The sequence below is a fragment of the Lynx rufus genome, unplaced genomic scaffold (genome assembly GCF_022079265.1).
Source record: "Lynx rufus isolate CCGP_SWC_20201006 ecotype Redwood Valley unplaced genomic scaffold, mLynRuf1.p SCAF_12, whole genome shotgun sequence".
Lineage (NCBI taxonomy): Eukaryota > Metazoa > Chordata > Mammalia > Carnivora > Felidae > Lynx > Lynx rufus.
In genome coordinates, this window is record NW_025814826.1 from 66,232,394 (window position 1) to 66,253,588 (window position 21,195).

Sequence of the window (21,195 nt, forward strand, 5' to 3'; positions counted from 1 at the left end):
GACGTCGGATACGGTCGCGCTGCCGCACAGCCATCGCGCTGTCCGTCCACCCGGCACGCTTTCATCTTGCAAAACCCAAACTGTCCCCGTTAATCACTAACGCCCAGCCCCCCCGCCCCCGTCCCCCATCCTCCATTCTGTGTCTCTATGAACTGGACCCCTCGGGGTCCCTCAAAGAAGGGCAATCACGCAGGATTTGTCCCTTTGCATCTGGATTGTTTGCTTAGACTAACGTCTTCGAGGGGCCGTCCAATTTCAGCCATCCACCGTCCTCACCCTCCCCGCCTCCAGCGCCGCGGCCCACCCTGCGGGCAATGCTGGGTGCGCCTGCCTCCTCGCTCTGTGAAGCTCCTGGGGTGAGGGGAGGGCACTGAGCCCAGCACTCCCCACTCAGGGAACAATCAAGCACTAGACGCCTGTGCCCCACATCCCAGCTGGGAGCGGCCTGGGCTCGCCTCCCCCCCAAACGAGGCGGGATGCTAGACGCTGGGTGCACACACCGGGGACAAAACCCAGGGGGCGCTGTGGGGAGCCGGCCGACCTGCCTCTGCCCTTGGGGCCCTGCAGACCCGCAACCACAGATAAGCCAAGGGTTGAGCCAAGCGCCAGGAAGGACGCCCAGAGAGCCTGCTCATAAAGTCCCCCCAGGCTTGTACCGCATCAGTTTCCACTGATCCGAGAGCTGTCAGATAAGGAGCCTCAACAACCTGAAGTGGGGGGGGGGGGGGGCTGCACCAGGCCTGATGTCCTTTCAGCTGTTAGAGAAAAACCAGAGAGTGGAATGCAGAATTAAAACCCACAAACTCCAACCTGCGCTCTGCCTAAACAACAGACCCTCTATGCGGGGGAGGTTCCCACACACCGCCCAGGGCTTCCTGCCCACGGTGACAGGGAGGGTCCTCGTGCCCCGGTGCTGGAGGGCCTGTGCACATCACCTCAGATGGGCTGACGGGTGCACACTCACGTATAAGCTGGGCAGCTGGTCTCCTGGCCCTGGGTTCTGGGCCCCAGACGTATAGCTCCTGCCTCTGCTACCTGCCCATTTTCCAGGTGCTCAGGGACAAGACCTCCAGCTTCCCCAAGCTATCACTTCTTCAGGCTGACATGGCCACCTGATTCTTCGAAATATGCCTCAAATGACACCACTTCGACCCCAGCCTCTGTGTGCATTCTGCCAACCAGTGTGCCCACACCTCAGCAGAAGCAAGAGTCCAGGCCAGCACCGGGGCATCTGACGCGACTCCTCTCGTGTCCTTGGGGTCGGCTGTCTGGGTCCCGAGGTGAGTGGGGCCCTAGTGGATTTCTGCAGGGCCCCCTTGAGCACCACGGACACTACAGCCTGCGTGAACTGGGGCAGGTGTGCCTTAGAAACGCCTCCTGCACAAAGGAAACGGGATAGCTGGCTGCTGGGTCTGCTTTTTCAAAATAGGAAAACCAACCAAGAGTGGTATCAACAAAAGGCCCCGGGCCACTGGTACCTTCAGACAAAATACAAAGGTTTCACTGGACCCTTTCGAAGGCGTCATTATACTCACAGGGAACTCCTAGAAAGGCGGCAAGTGCGTTTGAAATGGAGAGAGTACACCATTAAGATAACCTGCCACCTCCGAGGCAAGCGGAGTGACAGGAACACCACCCAACAGTCGCTGCCCAGGTCTAAGCACACCTGTTGGGAGCTCCAAGTTGGATGCATCTTGCAGGAAACACAGGAACACGACCTGTTCAACACACGAGCTCACTCAAGGAGGATGCAGGAGGTACACGTGGAGTCCATCCAGGCACACACGCGCGTGCACGCAAGGTAACCGGATGCGTTTTCACTTTGGATGCAGCGTGACCCTGTCTCTCCGTTCTCACGGGCGCTGCATCCTGCCGACTTCCAACCTCACTCACACTGAGAGTCAGCGGCACCGGCTGGCAGCAGCTGCAGGACAGGGCACGGGGCTCCCGCAAGGGCAGGGCACAGATCCGACGGGGTCATGTTCCGACTGCCGCCCGGGCCAGCACCGCCGCCAACATCCCCCTCCCTGAACAATCCAGGGTGTGGAAGAAAATGACTAGCACTTAAAGCACTCAGACTTCAAATGTTTTCCTTAAGGCAGGCTGTTAAAGGGTAGTCTTTTCCCACAGGAAGAAAAGGTGGGCTTCGAATAACAACAAATCATAGCCTGGGAATCCTGGCTCACATTAAGCTACAATGCAAAGGGGGGAAGCCTGGGGTTTTTTATTAGCAGACATGCAAAGGCTGCACATCAAGCTTTACCCTGCATCCTGGACCAAGTTAGAGAAGACGAAATCTCACTTTCCCCACGAATTAGGATCTTGTAATGACAACCCAGTTCTGACTCATTAGTCAAACTGAGAGGCCGCAACTTTTATATGACTTTCCTCTTCCCTGGAGGAGACACCCTAAAGCAAGAGGCAAACGACGAGGCGGGGAGACATCGCCTTCCCAGGGAAGGGTGCCGGATGGGAACAGGCCCAGGAGGGGCACGGCCACCTGGTCTTCAGCCAGGGCTGTGCAGGGCTCGGGAACAGGTGCTTCCCCAGGCTTACGGGTCACCGCACGTTTCTACTGGATTCTGACCACCCAGCAGGCGCACCGACCCGCGCATGCGCACACACGCGGCACAGACAGTGCACCTACAGGGCCGGGCGCGGAGGAGCGTTCTGCAGCAGCTTCCGGGGCAGCCCCTCCTGCGCCCGAAGACCACGGGGCAGTCCCTCCTTCCGAGAAGGGCTGAGGTCGCCTCAGCACTAACAAAACAAACACCGGAACACGGCCTTGGAGGTGCCGCTCTGACGTCCTGTATTTGAATCTCTGAGCCCGGGGCCTGAGAATGCAGCTTTAGAAGTCCCCTCCGGGGGCCCCCGGGGGGCTCGGTCAGTTAAGAGACTTCAGCTCAGGTCATGATCTCACTGTTGGTGGGTTCGAGCCCCGCGTCGGGCTCTGTGCTGACAGCTCGGAGCCTGGAGCCTGCTTCGGATTCTGGGTCTCTCTCTGCCCCTCCCCTGCTCACTCTCTGTCTCTTTCTCTCTCAAAAACAAATCATCATTAAAACAAAAGCCCCCTCCGAAAGCTGAACTGTTCAGTAAGTGGGGTGGGTATACAGTGGCTAAGAAACCCGGCTCTTGGACAGCTGAGGAAGGGATGGCAGGGACTCTGAAGGGACCAGGGACAAGCCGCAAGACCGATGGGAAAATCCCAGGAAGAGCGGGGTTGGGCCACCCGGCAGGCACCAGAGCCACCGCAGACAGGCTTTGTGCTTTGACCTGGAACTGGGATCCTTATCCCAGAAGAACCGCTTTCGATGCGCCTCAGGAGCCGCTGCTGGAGACAGCGAGTCACAGAGCCACTGGTCTCGTGTCTTGCCTGTGGGAAGTCTCCGGAAGGAGGCGCAAGAAGCTGGCTCTGCCTCCGGGGATAAACCTGGAGGTTGGGGGCAGGAGGATGGAAATCTCAGTCTGAAAAATTGGGACTCTGGAAATCTGAGCTTGGTGGAAATGCAGCTGATTCAAGAGAAATCAAATTTAAATTTAAAGACACCCTCCTCCCGCCCCCCAAAAAAGGGGGTGCCTGGGTGGCTCAGTAGGTTAAACATCCAACTCTTGATTTCGGCTCAGGTCGTGATCCCACAGTCATGGGACGGACCCCAGACGGGCTCTGTGCGGAGCATGGAGCCTCCTTGAGATTCTCTCTCTCCCTCTGCCCTTTCGCCCCCTGTTCACACTTGTTCTAAGAAAAAAAAAAGGGGGGGTGCCCATGTGGCTAGGTCGGTGGAGTGTCCGACTTTGGCTCAGGTCATGATCTCACAGTCTGTGAGTTCAAGCCCCGTATTGCGCTCTCTGCTGTCAGCACAGAGTCTGCTTCACATCTGCTGTCTCTCTCAAAAATAAACATTAAGAAAAAAGACAGCCTCCGCTGTGAGCAAGGGTTCAGAACCACAGTGGGCACGGACTGCAGGCTGAGCTGGGTGGGCTCCATGGACAGTGCTCAGGGGCTGCTGGTGGACATCTTCCACGGGGAACTGACTGTCCCTTTCATGCCCACGCTGTGCCCTTCTACAGCCGGCCGGACGCCTGGGGCGCAGGGCCGCGAAGGAAGGGTCGGCCCCACACCATCCCTCCGCTGTCCCCGCACCCCATCCACCTCCTCTGCTCCCCACTGAGCTCCCCAGTTCGGCAGCACCCGTGCCAGCACCTGGGAAGGACACTCACTCCTAGTCTAGAGCCCCCTTTTAGAGAAGGAAGCAGTTGTTTGAGGCCTGACGTTTTACCCAGCCAGGTAAGCAGGGACAGCAGCTTTCCTGTGGCGGAACTTTCACGTGCTGTGGTGCTCTTTCCATTTACCTGGTGTTCAGGAGCGCACGTCCCTGGAGAGCCACAGCCACACACACACACACACACACACACACACACACACACACACACACACACACAGTTTAGAGCGTTTGGATTTAAACTGGCACTTATTAAACTTCTTCACCTCTTGTGGAAAAAGTTTGGCATCTGACTCCCCAGCAGGTCCCCGCAGCAAGTGCGCAGGCCGAGGGTCCCGTCCTTCACAGAATGACACGAGGACACATGGGCTCCATCGTCATGGAAACCGAGCAGTCCCGCCAAGTCCGTTCGTCACCACACGTGCACTTAGCCGAGATCACAGGAGACAACGCGCCAACCCAAAATAAAACCCGCAAGACCCACGTTTACTGTGAGAGGAAAACAAAGCTGTGCGGCTGCGAAGGGTGCGTGGGACGACGCCTGGAAGGCCCCGTTCTTCTAGGGGATCCAGCCCACGTGACAAACAGAATGTACGGAGCAAAACAAATACCGGAGTTATAATCCTTCCAGTTTCTCCAACCTGGGACTGCAACCGGCCAGCCCAGCTGGCTTCCACACTACACCACGAACGTGCCTGGCTACCGGCTGGGACATTTCGACACCGCCTTCCCACACGGGACGTTCAGCACAGGAAGGCAAAGCCGCAGCGGAAGGTGGGGAATCCAGCATCGAGAACAGACCGACAGACCATCGCCCTCCGCCGAACCGGGACCCGGGAACAGACGCCGGTTCCATAAAAGAACGTGAAGTTCTCGCAAGAATGAAAGTTTACTTGGTTTGTCACCTGCTGGAGCTCCAGGGCGTGGTGGCAAGTGCCCCAGGTGACAGGTCACTGGGTCGCTGGTCCATGCGGCCACGCCCACTCGGCTTCCCTGGGAATTTGGGAAGCCGCGGCACCACCCGTGGGGCCGAGCTTATATCGACAGACACCCAGGAAGGACGCTTTCACCTTAAACATGGGTCCCAATGGCCATCGCTTACTGGACTTCAAAACGCGGAGATGCACTGCAGACCCGGGCTGCCTGGGTCCCAGACCAGGGGACGGGAGCCCCTCCCAGGGGAGGACATGAGTCCTTGTCAGGTGTCTCCCTGCGCCCCTAACATCTGCCAAGCCCATCTGGCTGGCTTTCAGAGGACCTGTTCAGATCCCGCTGACACATTCAACTATGACAGTTTATTACTTCAACAAAACAGAAGGTACTTTTGTGGAAAAGCCACCACTCTTCGGGATGCCACAGAATTACGTCAGGCCTAAAAGACACCAGAAGGGCTGGCTTCCGGCAACAGGTGCGCCGCACCCGGGTGCCCAAGACAGGGAGAGCCCGGACTGAGGACGCGGACACCTCGCAAGCAGGGCACTGTGGAGCTGCTGGGCCAATCGGGGCAACCGCTGGCTGGGGAGGCACGCTCCGGTGTCCCCCTGACGGGGCACGGCCCCCCGAAGATGGGAAGAACTCCACGGCTCGCTCCGAACCATCTCTGCGGCCTCAGATCAAGAGCACGCGGCAGTGCTCTCCTCGCCTCCCGGAGAGAGGCCTGCTCGTCCTCAGTGGCCACCGGCACGGACTTCCATGCGGTGGACAGCCAGCAGGGAAGGGACAAACCCTCCCACCTTCGCGCCGTCAGGGACCACGGTAAGAATCATCACGGGCATCGGCACGGTCATTCCCCCGGGGACACCGCGCACAGGATACATCCTCTGAGCACCAAGTCACAGCCACCTTTGCCACATCTGTCCTCTCTGCTGGGAGGAGTGGGTGGAGGGCACTGTGTCGTCTTTTTTTGGTTTGTTTTTAAGTTTATTTTGAGAAAGAGCGTGCACGCACAGGAGCTGGGGAGGGGCAGAGGGAGAGAGAGAAAGAGCGAGACAGAGACAGAGCGAGACAGAGAGAATCCCAAGCAGGCTCCATGCTGTCAGCACAGAGCCCGGTACGAGGCTCGATCCCAGGAACCATGAGATTGTGACCTGAGCCGAAATCGAGAGTCAGACGCTCGACTGACTGAGCCCTCCAGGCGCCCCACCATGTCTCCCCTCTGTGTTGGGGACGCCAGCCCTGTGGTTCACGAGGTCCCCCACACCACGGACCCGCGGTGCCGGGCAGGAAGGCCAGGAGGGGTTGAAAGGCCCACACAGAGGGAGAAGCTGGCATCACCCGACGACGACACGCAGCAGCTCCGTGGGGCACCCGGCTCAGCAGCCGCAGCAAACAGAAGGGAAGGGCCCCGTGGTCACAAACCGGGCAGGGCTGTGGCCAAGCCCGCGGCTCCCACCGTCAGGACAACAGAACAGCACGCCAAGTATGCGGAAACATTTGCCAGACGCTCCGGGAGACCGAAGGACGCCCGTCTCCCCGCCAGCAGCTCAGCTGGGCTACCTGAGACTCTTGGTCCCTGCCCCATCCTGGGGGGCCCCCAACTGAAGCAGGTGCGCCCGGGGTGTCCCAGGGCCACGGGGAGGCTCCATTCGGGGGCAGGCACACGCTGACGCTAACACCTAGCTCCACGAGGCCCCTTCCCCGGAGAGCCCGGAGGCTTCACCCACGCGCCAGACAGCCGGGCGGCCGGGCCTCGGGCTCGGACGGGCGGGCGTGCGGGGCAGGGCAACTTCCTCCTCGGCAAGTCCTCCCTTCGGCAGACGCAGAGTGGGCGGCTCCGCGCCGGGCGTGGGGAAGCGTGAACCTGCCCCGAGGGGGATCACGACGGCGGGTGACCTGTGGGAACAGGCGAGGAAGGGTCCCGGGTGCCCACGGCGAGTCTGCGGACAGCTGGGCATCCCCGCAGGCGTGAGCTCTAAGCGGCCAGATAAATGAGCCTGGCCGTGCCTCGTCACATCTACACCGCCACCTGCAAGTGAGCAGGACACGTGCGGGAGTGGCCCGGCATGAGTCACCTGGCGGGCGGAGCTGGACACCCAAGGGGCTCAGGGCGGGGAGAGCGGACGAGGTTAAGCACCTCAGACAGTCAGACTCCAGTCCAAGCGCTTCATCCACACCAGCTCCGCGGGCCGTTTCAGAGAAGGCGGTGCGGGGACCCGCAGAGGTACTTAAGGCTACAGAGACGCAGACCGCAGCACAGGCTCCTCCGACAGCCAGCAGCTGGCTGGAAGGCTCCCCCCACCCCACCACCACAGAGGGTCAGGAAATCTGCGCCCCGTGAGCAAATCATGCAAATGAAAAGCCAGAAACAGCCTTGCACAGAGCAGCTAAGCAGTCACACTCCCACAGCCCAGGTCCAGAGCTAGCTTCCCTGAGCCCCTTAGCTCTCGCCTTCCCGGGGTGGGGGGGAGGGGGGGGGCTCTGAATTCCACAGCATCCGGCCTCTCCACAGCCAAGTTCAGCTTCTACAGGCATCAAAGGTACCCCGAGACAGACAGCTCAGAGCACGCTGGGTCCCAAGGCCCGGACCCTCATCTAACCCAAGCTGGTGTTTTACGGAGAAGAGCGCAGCCCCAGGGCGGCCAGCTGGGAGGAGGGGCAGAGGAGACAAAGGGGCCCAGGAACCAGCCTTAGGCCAGGGGACCAACCCCAAGGTTGAGGAGGGGCGGAAGGCCCTTCCTGGGCACAAGAGCTCCGTCTGCGGGCTGGGTCAACAGCCACCGAGTCGCAGGACGGCAACAGGCCGCGAGCGGGCACTTCTCTGCGGGGGGCCACTGCTGCACCTGTGCCACTCGCCGGGTTTCGTGTTCAGTTGGGCCACCGCTTCTGGCATTTTAAGGACAGAGGATGACGCACTCAACACAGACGGCACCAGCTTAACAACCTCAGAAAGCTGCCAAAGAGGAACGACCACACCCTCAATTAGCTGCTCCTGGACGAAAACCACTTTCTTCCCAAGTTTTATGAACTCACTTACTTCTCATAGTTTCCAGTTTCCAGTGATCTTCCAGGGGAAGTCCTCAGAGTTGGGGAAATCAACCTTATGAAAGATTTGCCATCATCTGATATTTTAAAACGCCAATTAGAACGTAAGCTTCTGTGTCAAGATATTTATCACTACAAGCACATTTCTTCCAAAGCACTTACACGCTGTCTCACATGAAGAGTATTTTCGAGGTAATGGGGAAAATACTAAATGTTCTAGGGGCGCCTGGCTGGCTCAGCAGGTGGAGTGTGAGACTCTTGACCTCAAGGTTGTGAGTTTGAGCCCCACGTTGGGTGTAAAGATTACTTAAATATAAAATCTTAAAAAAAAAAAATATACACACACACACACACACACACACACACACACACACACTAAATGTTCTAAACTGAAAGGGGTGAAACACTGTAGTCAAAAACCTTAACAGAGCCCACATCCTGGTTAGCTATTGCCTCGTAACAAATCACGTGCCATACAGTGGCCGAGAACATTTGCTATCTCAGTTTCTGTGGGTCAGGAACCCGGGCACAGCTCGGCTGGGTAGTCTGGCTCAGGGTCTCTCCCACGGCCACAGCTGTCTCAGGGCTTGGAGGGGTGGGAGGGGGAGATTGGCTGCTATGCTCACCTGCTCGACTTATGCAAGGATTCAGTTTCTTGCAGGCTCTGGGACCTAGAGCCTTTAGTCCTCGCTGGCTGTTAGCTAGAGACTCCCTCAGTTCCTGGCCACATAAATCTTCCTGAGAACAGTGATTCAGCAAAGTAGACAAGCCACAAGGGCAAAGGAACCAGCCTTCTGACCAGACAGAAGCCACACTCTTCTGTGATCTAGTTACAGAGGGGACATCCACTCATTGTTGCCATATTGGTTAAAAGAAAAACCTCAAGAGGAGAAGATTACACCAGGCCAAGGAAACCAGGTTGATGGGGGGGGGGGGGGCCACTGGGGGCCATCTCAGAGTCTACTGACCATTGCAGGTACCCCGGGGCTTTGGGATCCCATTTACACTCCTCCTGAGCCCTCTCTGCAAATTTATTTATTATAAATAAGATCATTTCTAACAAGCGACTTATTAGAAATGATTTTATTGGGAATGAGAAATGTATTTTTTTTTAATTTTTTAAAATTCTTTATTTATTTTTAAGAGAGACAGACAGCACGAGCAGGGGAGGAACAGAGAGACAGGGAGACACAGAATCCGAAGCAGGCTCCAGGATCTGAGCTGTCAGCACAGAGCCCGATGCGGGGCTCAAACTCACAAACCACGAGTTCGTGACCAGAGCCAAAGTCGGACGCTTAACCGACTGAGCCACCTAGGCACTCTGGGAAGGAGAAATTTAAAAAACAATGTGTTAAGCTTGACCTTAAGAAACCAGAAAGAGAGTAAATTAAAACCAAAGTATGCAGAAGAAAAAATGAAGAACATAAATTAATAAAATAGGAAATGGACAAACAATAGAGAAATCAATGAAATAAAAAGCTGAGTTTCTGAAAAGATAACATTGATCCATCCGTAGCCAACGTGACCAAATAAAGAGAAGATACAAATTGTCATTATCAAGCAAAAAGGAACATCACTACAGACCTTGCAGACATTAAAAGCTACTCCAACTAATAAGTGAGTTTACTAAGGATACAAACCCAATATAAAAATTTGGGGGGGGGGAGGGGGTAGCTGGGTGGCCCAATTGGTACAGCATCAGACTCTTGATCTCAGGGTTGTGAGTTCAAGCCCCACATTGGGCATGGAACATACTTTAAAAAAAAAGTTTTTATATTTCTGTATGTAGTGATTTACAATTACAAATGAAAATTAAGGGGTGCCTGGGTGGCTCAGTTGGTTGGGCATGGACTCTTGATTTCAGCGCAGGTCAGGATCCCCAGGTCATGGGATCAAGCCCTGAACTGGGCTCTGCGCTGAATGTGGAGCCTGGTTAAGATTCTCTCTCTCGGAGCACCTGGGTGGCTCAGTCCAGTAAGCATCCAACTTTAGCTCACATCATGATCTCACGGTTCTTGAGTCTCAGCCCGGCACTGTGGGCTCTCAGCTGTCAGCACAGAGCCTGCTTGGGAACCTGTCTCCTCCTCTCTCTGCCCTTCCCCCAGTTGCACGCTCTCTCTTTCTCAAATATAATAAGCATTTTAAATAAATAAATAAGAATAAAGGGTAAATAAAGTCAGAGAATCTATATCACCCAATTTCAAGATGTACTATAAAGCCACGGTAATTAAGGCACTATGGTATTGAGGAAAGACAAACAGACCATCGGCCCAGGATGAAGAGTCTAGAAACAGACTCACACATATGTAAGCAGTTAGTTGTCAACGAAGGTGCCATGGAATTCAACGGGAAAGGACAGTCTTTTTCACAAATGGTGCTGGAAGAGCTGGATTTCCATTTACCAAAGTGAAGGGGGGCCCGTCAACTCCTACCATACACAAAAATTAACTCAAAATGGCCGAGTGACCTAACTGTGAGAGCTGAAACTACAAAGCAAAACATCCAGAAGAAAACGTAAGAGAAAATCAGCATGCCCTTGGGTCAGGCACAGATTTCTTAGTTAAAACAAAAAAAAATAAAATACAAATAATTGATATACCAAACTTCATCTAAATTAAAAACTTTTGCTTTTAAGATACCATTAGGACGATGAAAGGGAAACCACAGACTGGGGGAAAACATTTGCAAACACCTGCCTGACAAAGGATTTTTATCAATAATGCATAAAGAACTCTTGTAACACAATGAAACAAAAACCCCAACTAAAATATCAGAAAGAGTCTGAACACACCATTCACCTAAGAGGATAAATGAATACTCAGCAGGGGCACCTGGGTGGCTCAGCCAGTTGGGCATCTGACTCCGGCCAGGGTCCTGATCCCCCGGTCCGTGAGTTCGAGCCCCGCATCGGGCCCTGTGCTGACAGCTCGGAGCCTGGAGCCTGCTTCGGATTCTGTGTCTCCCTCTCTCTCTGCCCTCCCCCACTTGTGTTCTGTCTCTCTCTCAAAAACTAGTTTAAAACCATTTTAAAAAAATGATTTCATGAATACCCAATAAGGCACTTAATATCAGTATTCATTTGGGAAATGCAAATGCTGTCAGGGAGGTGAAGAAACAGGTGGGGAATGGTCTTTTCCTATAAAAGCAAACCTGCCCGGCCACATGACCCGAGGGCCCCGTGCCCAGGCCTGCTCAGGAGAAATGAACCGTGCGTCCACACAAAGACCTGCAGGCGAATGCTCAGAGCAGCTTTAGTTACGACCGTCTCCAAATGGAAACAACCCAAAAATGTGCATCGGCGATGAGTGGATAGACAAAAGCGGGTGTGTCCACCCCGAGGACGGAGCCCGCATTCCTGCAGGAAGCCTCACGAATCAATCACAGGAGCATTATGCTACCCGACAGGCACCAGGCTACATACCCTGATCCCATGTAGACGGGACTCCAAAGAGAGCTAACCTGTGCCAGCGGCAGACTGGTGGTGGCTGGGAGTGCTGGGAGTGGGTGGATGTAAGGGCCGCCGGGGGGGCCCTTCGGGGTGATGAAAACACACCTGGTCTTCACAGGTAGTTCCACAACCGCAAACGTGGATCAGGTGGGTTAAATCATCCACTTAGAGTGGAAGAACGCGACTGTTTTGATATCGGCTTCGATAGCTGTCATTACATAAAATCCAATAATAAACACCGTACCTCTGCGCATGGCAGACAACTTTTTAAGAAACTCAGACTCGAATCAGAGAAAACTGTGATCACTATGTTGCCCCTCAGTGGAAAGCCCAACCCTGAGAAGTCAGTCGGGCCTCGTTTCTGGACTCCGTGTAAGCCCAGCTAAGAACAACTCACGAAGAACCATTCCTTCCACCTGTGAAGATCCCCTGCATCCCCCAGCCACGCTCTCCTCCCGAACGAGTCCCGGGGCGTGCTCGGGGTCAGCACAGGCCCCTCTCACTCTCCCCTACCCTGGACAGTCATCATCTCCAGAGGTTTGCACTCAGCAGACACACCTACAACTTTCAAAAGCTGCCGTTAATGCACAGAAGACGTATGATGTAAACAGCAAGAAGTGTGTTTATTACCCCCAGATTATCCAAAACTGATGCAGGTCTCCCACAGCACATTAAACACTCAAACCCAAACGATGAAATGTGCTAAGCTGTACAGAAATGGGAGAGCCACAGCCTGTCAAGTGAACATTCCACGGAGAAGTCAGTGCCGGGGTTCAAAGCCGTAGGACACAACCTACCACGAAGAAACTGGGAATAACAACCGCCAAATCTGTACTCACAGAACAACTTAGTTCTCAGTACCCAGAGCTTCCGATGGTCTAGAGGCCGTCTGGAAACGGAGTGTGAGGACACTCGATTTCTGCTTGCAACCAACCCACCTAGAGATGACCTCAACTGTGGGCCAAACCCAAGTCCTCGCATACGAAGGGACAAAATAAACGTCTGGTAAAATTAATGGCCACTGGACTCCCCCGAGATCTGGCCACAAAGCCAGTCTTCCGGTATCTTAAACCTGCCAAGACCCCTCCCTTCCAAGTGCCCTCTGCTTGCTGTCCACACGGTCCACCCAGATCCCCCCCACCCCGGCACTGACGGGCCTTCCGTGCCAGCCCCTGCGAGCTGGGCACCCCCCGTGAGGGTCCGCAGTCACCCTGCTCCCTCCTGCTCACAGCCCTGTCAACTTTCTGGCCACTTCCCCACCTCCACCACCACCACCACCACCAGAGGTGGGCAGCACGAGAACAGACGCGGTGTCCCGTGCACCCTCAGGGTCCCGCCCACCCTCGGGGTCCCAGCGTGCGGTGGGCCCCCAAGGAACATGAAGAGCACAAATGCAGGGACAGGAGATCAAGAGTGACGAACGCTCTACTGTCCACTCACGCTCTATCGTCCCCCACACGCTCGGAAAGCTCTTAGCCCTGTCTGAAGCCTTATCAGGACATTGTTAAAGACGAAGGAGAAAGCCCGGGGTTACAGAGAGAAAAAGGTGTTGAAGGATGGTAACCTCATTACTGAGAGAATAAGTTAACATGCGAGGCGCGTGCCAGGACGCAGGGGCGCGGACGGGAACCACCACCGGTGGCAGTGTCGCCGCTGTGATGGGGGAGGAGGTCTGTTCCCCCCCAATGGTGCCATCAGAACGGGAGGAAGCGCCATCACCTTTGGACTCAGGCCCCTGAATAAGTGATCCGCGGAGCGGGGCCTGGTCAGCGCTCACCCAACAAGAAACATTATGTTTGGAGAGAGAAACATCCCTACAACAACCAAAATGAGCAGACACTATGCGTACGTGGAATCCCGGAAGGAACCAAGGGTTTTAAACAGCGTGACCCCTCACCCGGAACTCTTCCTTAGACAGCAGGGAAAACCAAACACTGACAAAACTCTAAGGGCCTAAGGCACCCCAGCGGTAATCTGCAAGGAACACCAGGGCTGTTTCCTCATACTAGGCCTCATAGCGGAGTGGAACTCTGCGAACTCCAGGATTTCTGGAAATGCCCATCACCCAACCACTGAAGTCCACACGAAACTCAGAGTTAAGTAGTCCACAACAAGATGGCAACGGAAAAGCATGTTATTTGGGGTTATTCTCGCGTTACTCTCGTTCCAAGCACTTGCCTTGTCGGCCTGCAACAAGAGCCCCTTTCTCGGGAAGGAAGCCAAGCGAGAGGCAGATGCTCCCCGCTCGCCCCGGAGGACACACACGGCTGGCGACCGTGTCCGGGAGGCGGGGGCGTGGCAGGAGGTACGTCAGGGAGACGGGCTCGCTCAGATTACCACGTATCGAAGCTGACTGCACGCACTCGAGCGCCCAACCACCTCTTTGCCAACAGGTACGTCCACTTCAGCATCCAAGGACCACCCCCTTCCCAGCCGCAGTTTAAACCGGGAGGAAAACAACGGCCAGAGTGGGTTGAGGAAAGCGTAGCGCGGGAGGCCGCTTCCCGGGGCTCTCGACACTTTCCAGCCCGCGGGGCGAGCTCCGGGTGCCGACGTCCGCTCCTGCGTTCGAACCGCCGACACTCAGCGCGAAGGACCAGGCGAGGCACGGACGGCACTTACCAATCTGCAACAGGATGGGAGTGACCAGTGCCGTCTCCATGGCGTAACAGAACTCCCTGCCGAACATCACGGCCCCGTGCATCACCCACAGGCGCACAGGGATCCGGTCTATGGACCCCTCGCTGATGGTCTCGTAGTGGGTGTCCGCACCTCCGGGCTTCTGCAGGTCTGGCAGGGGCACAGGTAAGTCTTGAACTTGCATAGATTCTGAGTCGGCATTTTGCGGAGCCATTTTCATTACCACCAAAAATATATATATATATGTGTGTATATATATATATTTGTTAATATATATATATTTCCTCTATCTATATAAATAATGCTATCATATATCTTTAAGGATAAATTAGGACACCTTCTCCTTCTGCTTCAGGTGTGTTCCTCCGGCAAGTGATGCTTATATCCCTCTTTGTACAAACAGAGATCTCTCCACTTCTCACAATCGGGTGAGACACGCAGCAGAACAGAATGATTTTTGGTTGGATTTTAAACATATGGCTTGCTGGTTTACTGTGAATTAGAGTTAAAAATCCATAATTGCCATTCAGTTAATACCAGTTTCATCATTATTATTGAAGAGGTGCTGAAGTGATTTTTCTTGCTACAGAGAAGTGGGAAGGTGACACAAAAAGGTGGTCCGCCGTTGCTCCCCATCGAGTGACTGGTTGATCTGCAAAAGAGGAAAACAACCCCACCAGAGAGTCAGTCGGGGGCGGCCGCCACGTGGCCTCCCACCCCTGGCTGGCCAGGCGCTCCACGGACTGGTCCTCGGCCACCTGGGAGACCCCGACCTCAGACCGCCGCAGGTCTCTGGTGCTTACTCTGGGTCAGCTGCAGAGAAAACAGACCCCAGCTCCCAGAGAAACATCTTCTATGGATCTAATCCTGGGGCAGGATGAAGACAGGACAACAGAGGGAAGCCAGGGCAGAAAAAAACGAGCAGACAGAGGAAGGCAGCTCAACTTCCGCTCCCGGGCCAGCAATAACCATCAGCAGACTGGCCGGCAGTGGGGGTGGAGGGGCGGGGGAGGCAGGGAGGCTGGAAAAGGAGCGGAGATGTCGGCCAGGAGGTGGAAAGCGGGAGGGTAGGTACGGCAAGAACGGGGGGTTTTGCCACCTAAAGCGGGGACATTCAAAGTCCACCCAAAGGCAGCTGAGTTCTTGCTGTGTGGGCCATCTACAGCGGTGGTCTTTAACCTTTTCGGGTCATGAAACTTTCTGATGACCAAATCAAAGTTACAGCCCCTCTCCAGGAAAAAAGTACATGCATCCCGAAGTCTGAATATCACACGTGGGGGCTCACAGACTCCCGACCCACACACCTTCCTAGGGGTGTGGGACTCCCGACCCCATCCTGCACTTACCCTGCCCTGGTCCCTACAACCCAGCTTTGTGATGCATTCTCTCCCCAGAGGAGCAGACCACAATAAAGCATCGACTGCCTCGCATTTAACTCGAAATTTCCCCTTAGAAAGGTTTTAGGAAAACGCAAGGCAAGACTAAGGACGCAGTTCTGCCCATGCACTCTGCTGGAGTCCGGCCTCCAGGAACTGGGGTTCTGTTCAATCTGAAATGAATTAAAAAAGGGGACCCTGTGGGGGCGCCTGGGTGGCTCAGTTGCTTGAGCGTTCGACTCTTGATTTCAGCTCAGGTCATGATACTGGGGCTGTGGGATCAAGCCCCATGTCAGACTCCACACTGGGCGTGGTGCCTGTTTGAGATATTCATTCTCTCTCTCTCTCTCTCTCTCTCCCTCCCTCCCTCCCTCCCTCCCTCCCCCACTCACCCCTGCTCCTCCCCCTGCTTACACACTCGTGTGTGCTCACTCTCTAAAAAAGTTTTAAAAGAGAGGGGACCCCAAAATCACACAAATGGTGTTCACATCTTTTTTATATTAAGGTAGGTCTGTGAGTTGATATCCTACCAGAGATTTTCAACAAAAGGTTTAAATAAAAATGTTTCTAGTTACTATTCACATAGCCAAAGATGATCTTAATTAGTGCCTTCTCCCTTCCCCCGAGAAGGAATGAGAAACTAAGGGCCACTTTCACTTAGTGCCCCCTCAGAGAGCCCCAGGGCAATGGCAGGTCCCCAACCTTGGGCAAGGCCGGGCTGCCCTCCCTCAAGGTCAAGTTCTTCCCTGCCACTTCACCACTGTGGGGCTGCCTCCCGGCCCCCTTCGTGCAGCAACATCCTTGCGGATCGCACGTCCATTGCGTGTCCGTGTGTCCTGACTGCACGTGTGCCCCTCACGGCCCCTGAACGCCACTATGCTTCACACTGAGGATCCCCGAGCTCGAGACTCCTCACAAATTTTCTAAGTGTCCCCTACCATATAATATCTGCATTAAAACCACGGTTTCTAAATTTAAAAAAAAAAAAAAAAGCCCACGGTTTCTAACCTCTACCTTTTTAGAAAACATACTATGAAACCACTTCTTTTCAATTTTTATAACACTTATTTATTTTTGAGAGAAAGAGTGCACATGGGAGAGGGAGGGAGAGAGAGAGAGAGAGACAGAGAGAGACAGAGGATTCAAAGTAGGTTCTTTGCTGTGAGCACAGAGACCAACCTGGGGCTCGAACTCACAAACCTTCAGATCCTGACCTGAGCCGAAATCAAGAGTCAGCTGCTTAACCAACTGAGCCACCCAGCCGCCCCTATGAAAGCACTTCTAACACAAAAAGTAAACAAAATGATATTGAAAACAAAAAATCACCCAACATTAACAATTACCAAACCAAGGGGTGTCTGGGTGGCTCAGTCAAGCATCTGACTTCGGCTCAGGTCATGATCTTGCAGTTCATGAGTTCAAGCCCCGTGTCGGGCTCTGTGCCGACAGTTCGGAGCCTGGAGCCTGCTTCAGATTCTGTGTCTCCCCCTCTCTCGGCCCCTTCCCCACTCACAGTCTGTCTGTCTGTCTCTCTCTCTCTCCCCACCCCCCTCAACAATAAATAAACGTTAAAAAAAAAACACAAAAACACCCAATTACCAACACCTGCTGTTCTTACTCTCTATCCCCACCTGTGGAGCGATTCCCAGCCTAAGAAAACGAAAGGAAAGAAACCCTTTTGTCAACCTGTGATTCTTATGCCAAAATAGGGTCAATGATTTTAAATGCCTTATTCCATCCACCAAATAAGACAGATGATTTTTATGCGAACAAAGTATGTCCAGACATACTCTGGGCTTTTGTAAAAGCCCAAACTGTCCGGGGTTTTTGGGGCAGAAATGAGTCATCGGTTTTCTATGAATCCTAGTGATTTCATTACAAACACGAGACCCTTTAGCTCCGTCCCAGTGCCCTCTACCCACGGCTGGGGCCGTCCCGACACCCAGTCTGAGATAAGGCAGTTTCTGCTGGGGCCGTCTCCGCAACAGCTGGAAGCCACGCTCCATATGGAACAGACTTGAGCTGTTTGAAGGCAGTGGTTCTCAACCGGGGGCAGCCGTGTGCCGCTGAGGACACCAGGCAGTGTCTGGACAGACTGCTGGTTACCACAACTTGAGTAGGGGCCAGAGACACTGCTCAGCACGGCCCCACAGCAGACAAGGATCCAGCCCAAAACGTCAACTCTGTCAAAGCTGAGAAACACTGTTCTAAGGTTATGATTAAACAGGGAGAAGTCTCCAGAAATGCTGAAACGTGACACTTTATGTTATTACATTTTGAAGCAATCAACAGGACCAGATGTGGCAAGGTCCACATCCTGCCCCTTTATGGACCCAATCAGTTGCTGCTCAAAGCAGACGGGACTCCAGCACAGGCGGGCTCCAGCCACACTCTCCCATAGCAGGAGGTGGCCTCTGGGATCCGGTCTGGGACAGGGAGAAGGGTTCCAGCTATTTCCCCTCGAGAGTACACGATTCTCTGGGGAGCTCTAAAGAAAGCCCCACCTGGCCTCGGCGGGCCTCGGCGGGCCCCGCCCCCCCCCCCCCATATGTTCAGAGAGCGTCTCTGGGGACCCTTCTCCAGCTCGGCCCTCCCCCGGAAGACTGGCCCCACCCCCTCGTGAGAGGAGCTCTCACAGCCACCCTCGCCCCGGGGAAACAGAGAAACTCCCACAGAAGATGCCACCACCCATGTCCCCACACCCCCCGCTGTGCCTGGCCACACGGCAGGAGCCCGGTGAGGTTACAGAGAGACCGAATGAATAAATGAACGAATGAATGAGAGCCAGCCCACCAGCTGACCAGTACGCACTAGGGGCCGTATACACTGGAAAGCCACCCCCACCCGCACCAGCTCTCGGAGAGCATCGCGCCCAGTTGGTCGGGGCGGCCGGCTACCAGGGTCAGGCCTCAGGGAAGCCCGCGTGAAATGGCATGAGCGTGGTGTGGGGTTTACCTGTCATTCAAGGAGTCTAGGCATTAACACAGCTGGCTTCCCTTCCTCAAGCCGTGCAAACGCAGTGGCAAGTGGCAAGAATAGATTTTACACAGGCAACTTCACTGTCATCTATATTGATGAAAATGACAAATATCGTTAGCATCTTCGGTTAGTTTGACTTTAAGCAGCAGTTAGTAAATACAAAACTCCAACCGCGTCTCACGGCTCTATGGACTCACCACGTTAGCATCCTCAAGCCGCGGTGGGAATGCCTTCACAAGTTAGCACAAATTCCCAGAGTCAAAGCTGCTTTCCAACCAGTAAGTTTAAATGAGGCCGAACTAACAAAATCCACTCACGTCAGTGGACGCTCGGGTTCCTCAAGGTTTGACTAACCTGGCTTACAGTCCGACACCTTGAAGATAATGCCCAACTGCTAATCAGCAAGACAGCACTTGGCGAAGCCAACTGTTGCCAAACACTCCTGCAAGCCCTGGGGATTTTATAAGCATTTTAGGGGATGACACAAAATAATTTAAAAATAAAATTTCAGCATCATGCACTTAGCAATACGAGCATTAGCTACGTGAAGAACTAAATCAGAGACCGTGGCAACCCAGCCTGTGAGGGGAGAGCCAGTTAAAGACAGAAGAGCCAATGCAAGTTATTTCTGTTAAAGAGCCACAGCTGAAGGGTCCATAGTACATGGGAGATGTAGTGGCCTAATCGGATAGGTTTGAGAACACCTAGCACATTCCGTAAAGACTCTGAGGCTACGCATACAGGCTGTAGGATGCTCAATTTGGCCATTAGTTCCCAGTGAAAATCTAGTGGGAACGTTTTAGATCTCGGATTCATATTCCTGTGTATGGTGTGAGGTAAGGATCTACCGTTTTCTTTTCCCAACGATCATCTGATCATCGCAATGGGATGTATTTGGAAGGCCACCCCCAACGTTGAGATTCCTCTTTATCATACATCAAATTTCCATCGGTACTTGGGTCTGTTTCCCTGTTTTCTATTCTGTTCAACTAGCATGCCTGTCTGCCCATGTCCAATAACACTGCTATCTCCCCACATGTTCCTATTTATTCTGCCATGTTTGTTTTAAGTACACGAACTTCAAAAGCTTGACTAGCTCAGGAAAAACAGTATTTTTTGTTGGTACTCTCATGTGATTCCATTAATCTTATAGATCAGCCCCGAGAGAACGGCCATTGTAGGTTGCTACATTGCCGTGCCGGAGAAGGAGGGCTCTCGCTCTATTTGTCTGAGACCACCTCCGTACCTCTTGCAAGAATTTCGAAATACTCCTTCCACGAGTTTTCCACATTTCTAGGTAAGCCTCTTCCTAACAATCTTTATCTTTTTTGTGGCCAATGTAAATGGGATTTTCTCTTCCCTTATATTTCCCAATCAGTTAGTTTGCCTACGAGACGGCCAGTAAGTGATGTTTATTCATTTGCTCAGGTACAACTTACAGGCAGGAAGATGTACCATGTTCATTACATTTTGACAAATTTATGTCAAGACACAGGACATTTCCAATACTCTGCAACGCCCCCGTGTCCCCCTTCCTGTGTAATTAAGGCTACTGACTTTTACATTTTAATTTGATAATCTAATTCTTTAGTGTCTGAGTGAGAATGGACAAAAAGGCCATCACCAGGTTGACAAACGTACTGACCATTACCAAACTAACCAAACCACTACGTGCAGTCCCCAACTTGGTGGAACAGAGGGTGATGTTCCAAAGCTCGGGTACGCGCTGTGTGGAGCCCGATCATCGGCTCCTCAGACAGGAATTCGGGGTCCCTGCCGGTCTGAACTGAACTAAATCACAGCACTTGTTCAGGAGTGAGGCACAAGGGGCCAGGTGGCAGATGGCTGCACCTTTCCTGGGCATAAAAAGTCTGCAGAAGAGTCTGAAACGGTCTCCCCTCACTGTCTAGGGCCCTTTCCGTGGAGGCTCCACGGGAAAAGGAATGGAAAGAACCTTTGAGAAGCAAAGGAAGGAGCTGGAGCACCGCAGGGCTGGGCCATGTGGCTGCCCTGCCCCGACCTGGGGCCTGGGTGCCGGGGGAGTCATGGCACCGAGGGGGGCGATCGGGTACCGAAAGCCAGGTTAACTGCCCACAAAGTGAGGCACGGGAAGTACTCTTCTAGCTCGCAAACTGTTTTCTCTAAGGACGCTGTTTTACATAAATGCTGGGGCATTAACCAAAATGACTAAAACCATTAGCATGTTATGTTCCCTTCTGAAGTACCTAATGTAACATGCCCAGGCGAAACCCTGCCACTGCACTGAAGCAGCTTAAGACCCCAGAGCACGGGAAACCGCACATGCCTAAGACCCTGCCGCGGAGCCGAAGAACGTGGACAGGTTGTGACCTCCGACTCCAGAGTCTTCTATTCAGAAGAGCAGCAACACCTCTCAGACGGGCTTCCCCGAGCAGAGAAACTCTGGAGCCCAGGGACCGTCAGCGCGCTCGGGGACAACAGTTTGGTTATGATCTGCAGATGCACTTAGTGAAACTACAATTGTTCCAATCAACAACTTCCTCTATTGTCCTGTTTCTAATTTAAGAGTAAC

At 53.8% G+C, this 21,195-nt stretch overlaps 1 protein-coding gene across 5 annotated transcripts in view; it reads right to left on the reverse strand.

Annotated features, from left to right (window-relative positions):
* Window positions 1-21,195, reverse strand: part of SLC45A4 (solute carrier family 45 member 4) — an 81,009-nt gene that overhangs the window by 24,296 nt on the left and 35,518 nt on the right. For 3 of the 5 annotated variants that reach the window (XM_047074256.1, XM_047074254.1, XM_047074253.1), the window contains exon 2: window positions 14,272-14,941. In XM_047074256.1, the coding sequence (XP_046930212.1) occupies window positions 14,272-14,509 (238 nt within the window). In that variant the 5' untranslated portion in view covers window positions 14,510-14,941. Of the gene's footprint in view, window positions 1-14,271; window positions 14,942-18,620; window positions 18,732-18,841; window positions 20,656-21,195 lie in introns of those variants that run through there. The other 2 variants (XR_006961154.1, XM_047074252.1) reach the window with 2 other exon arrangements.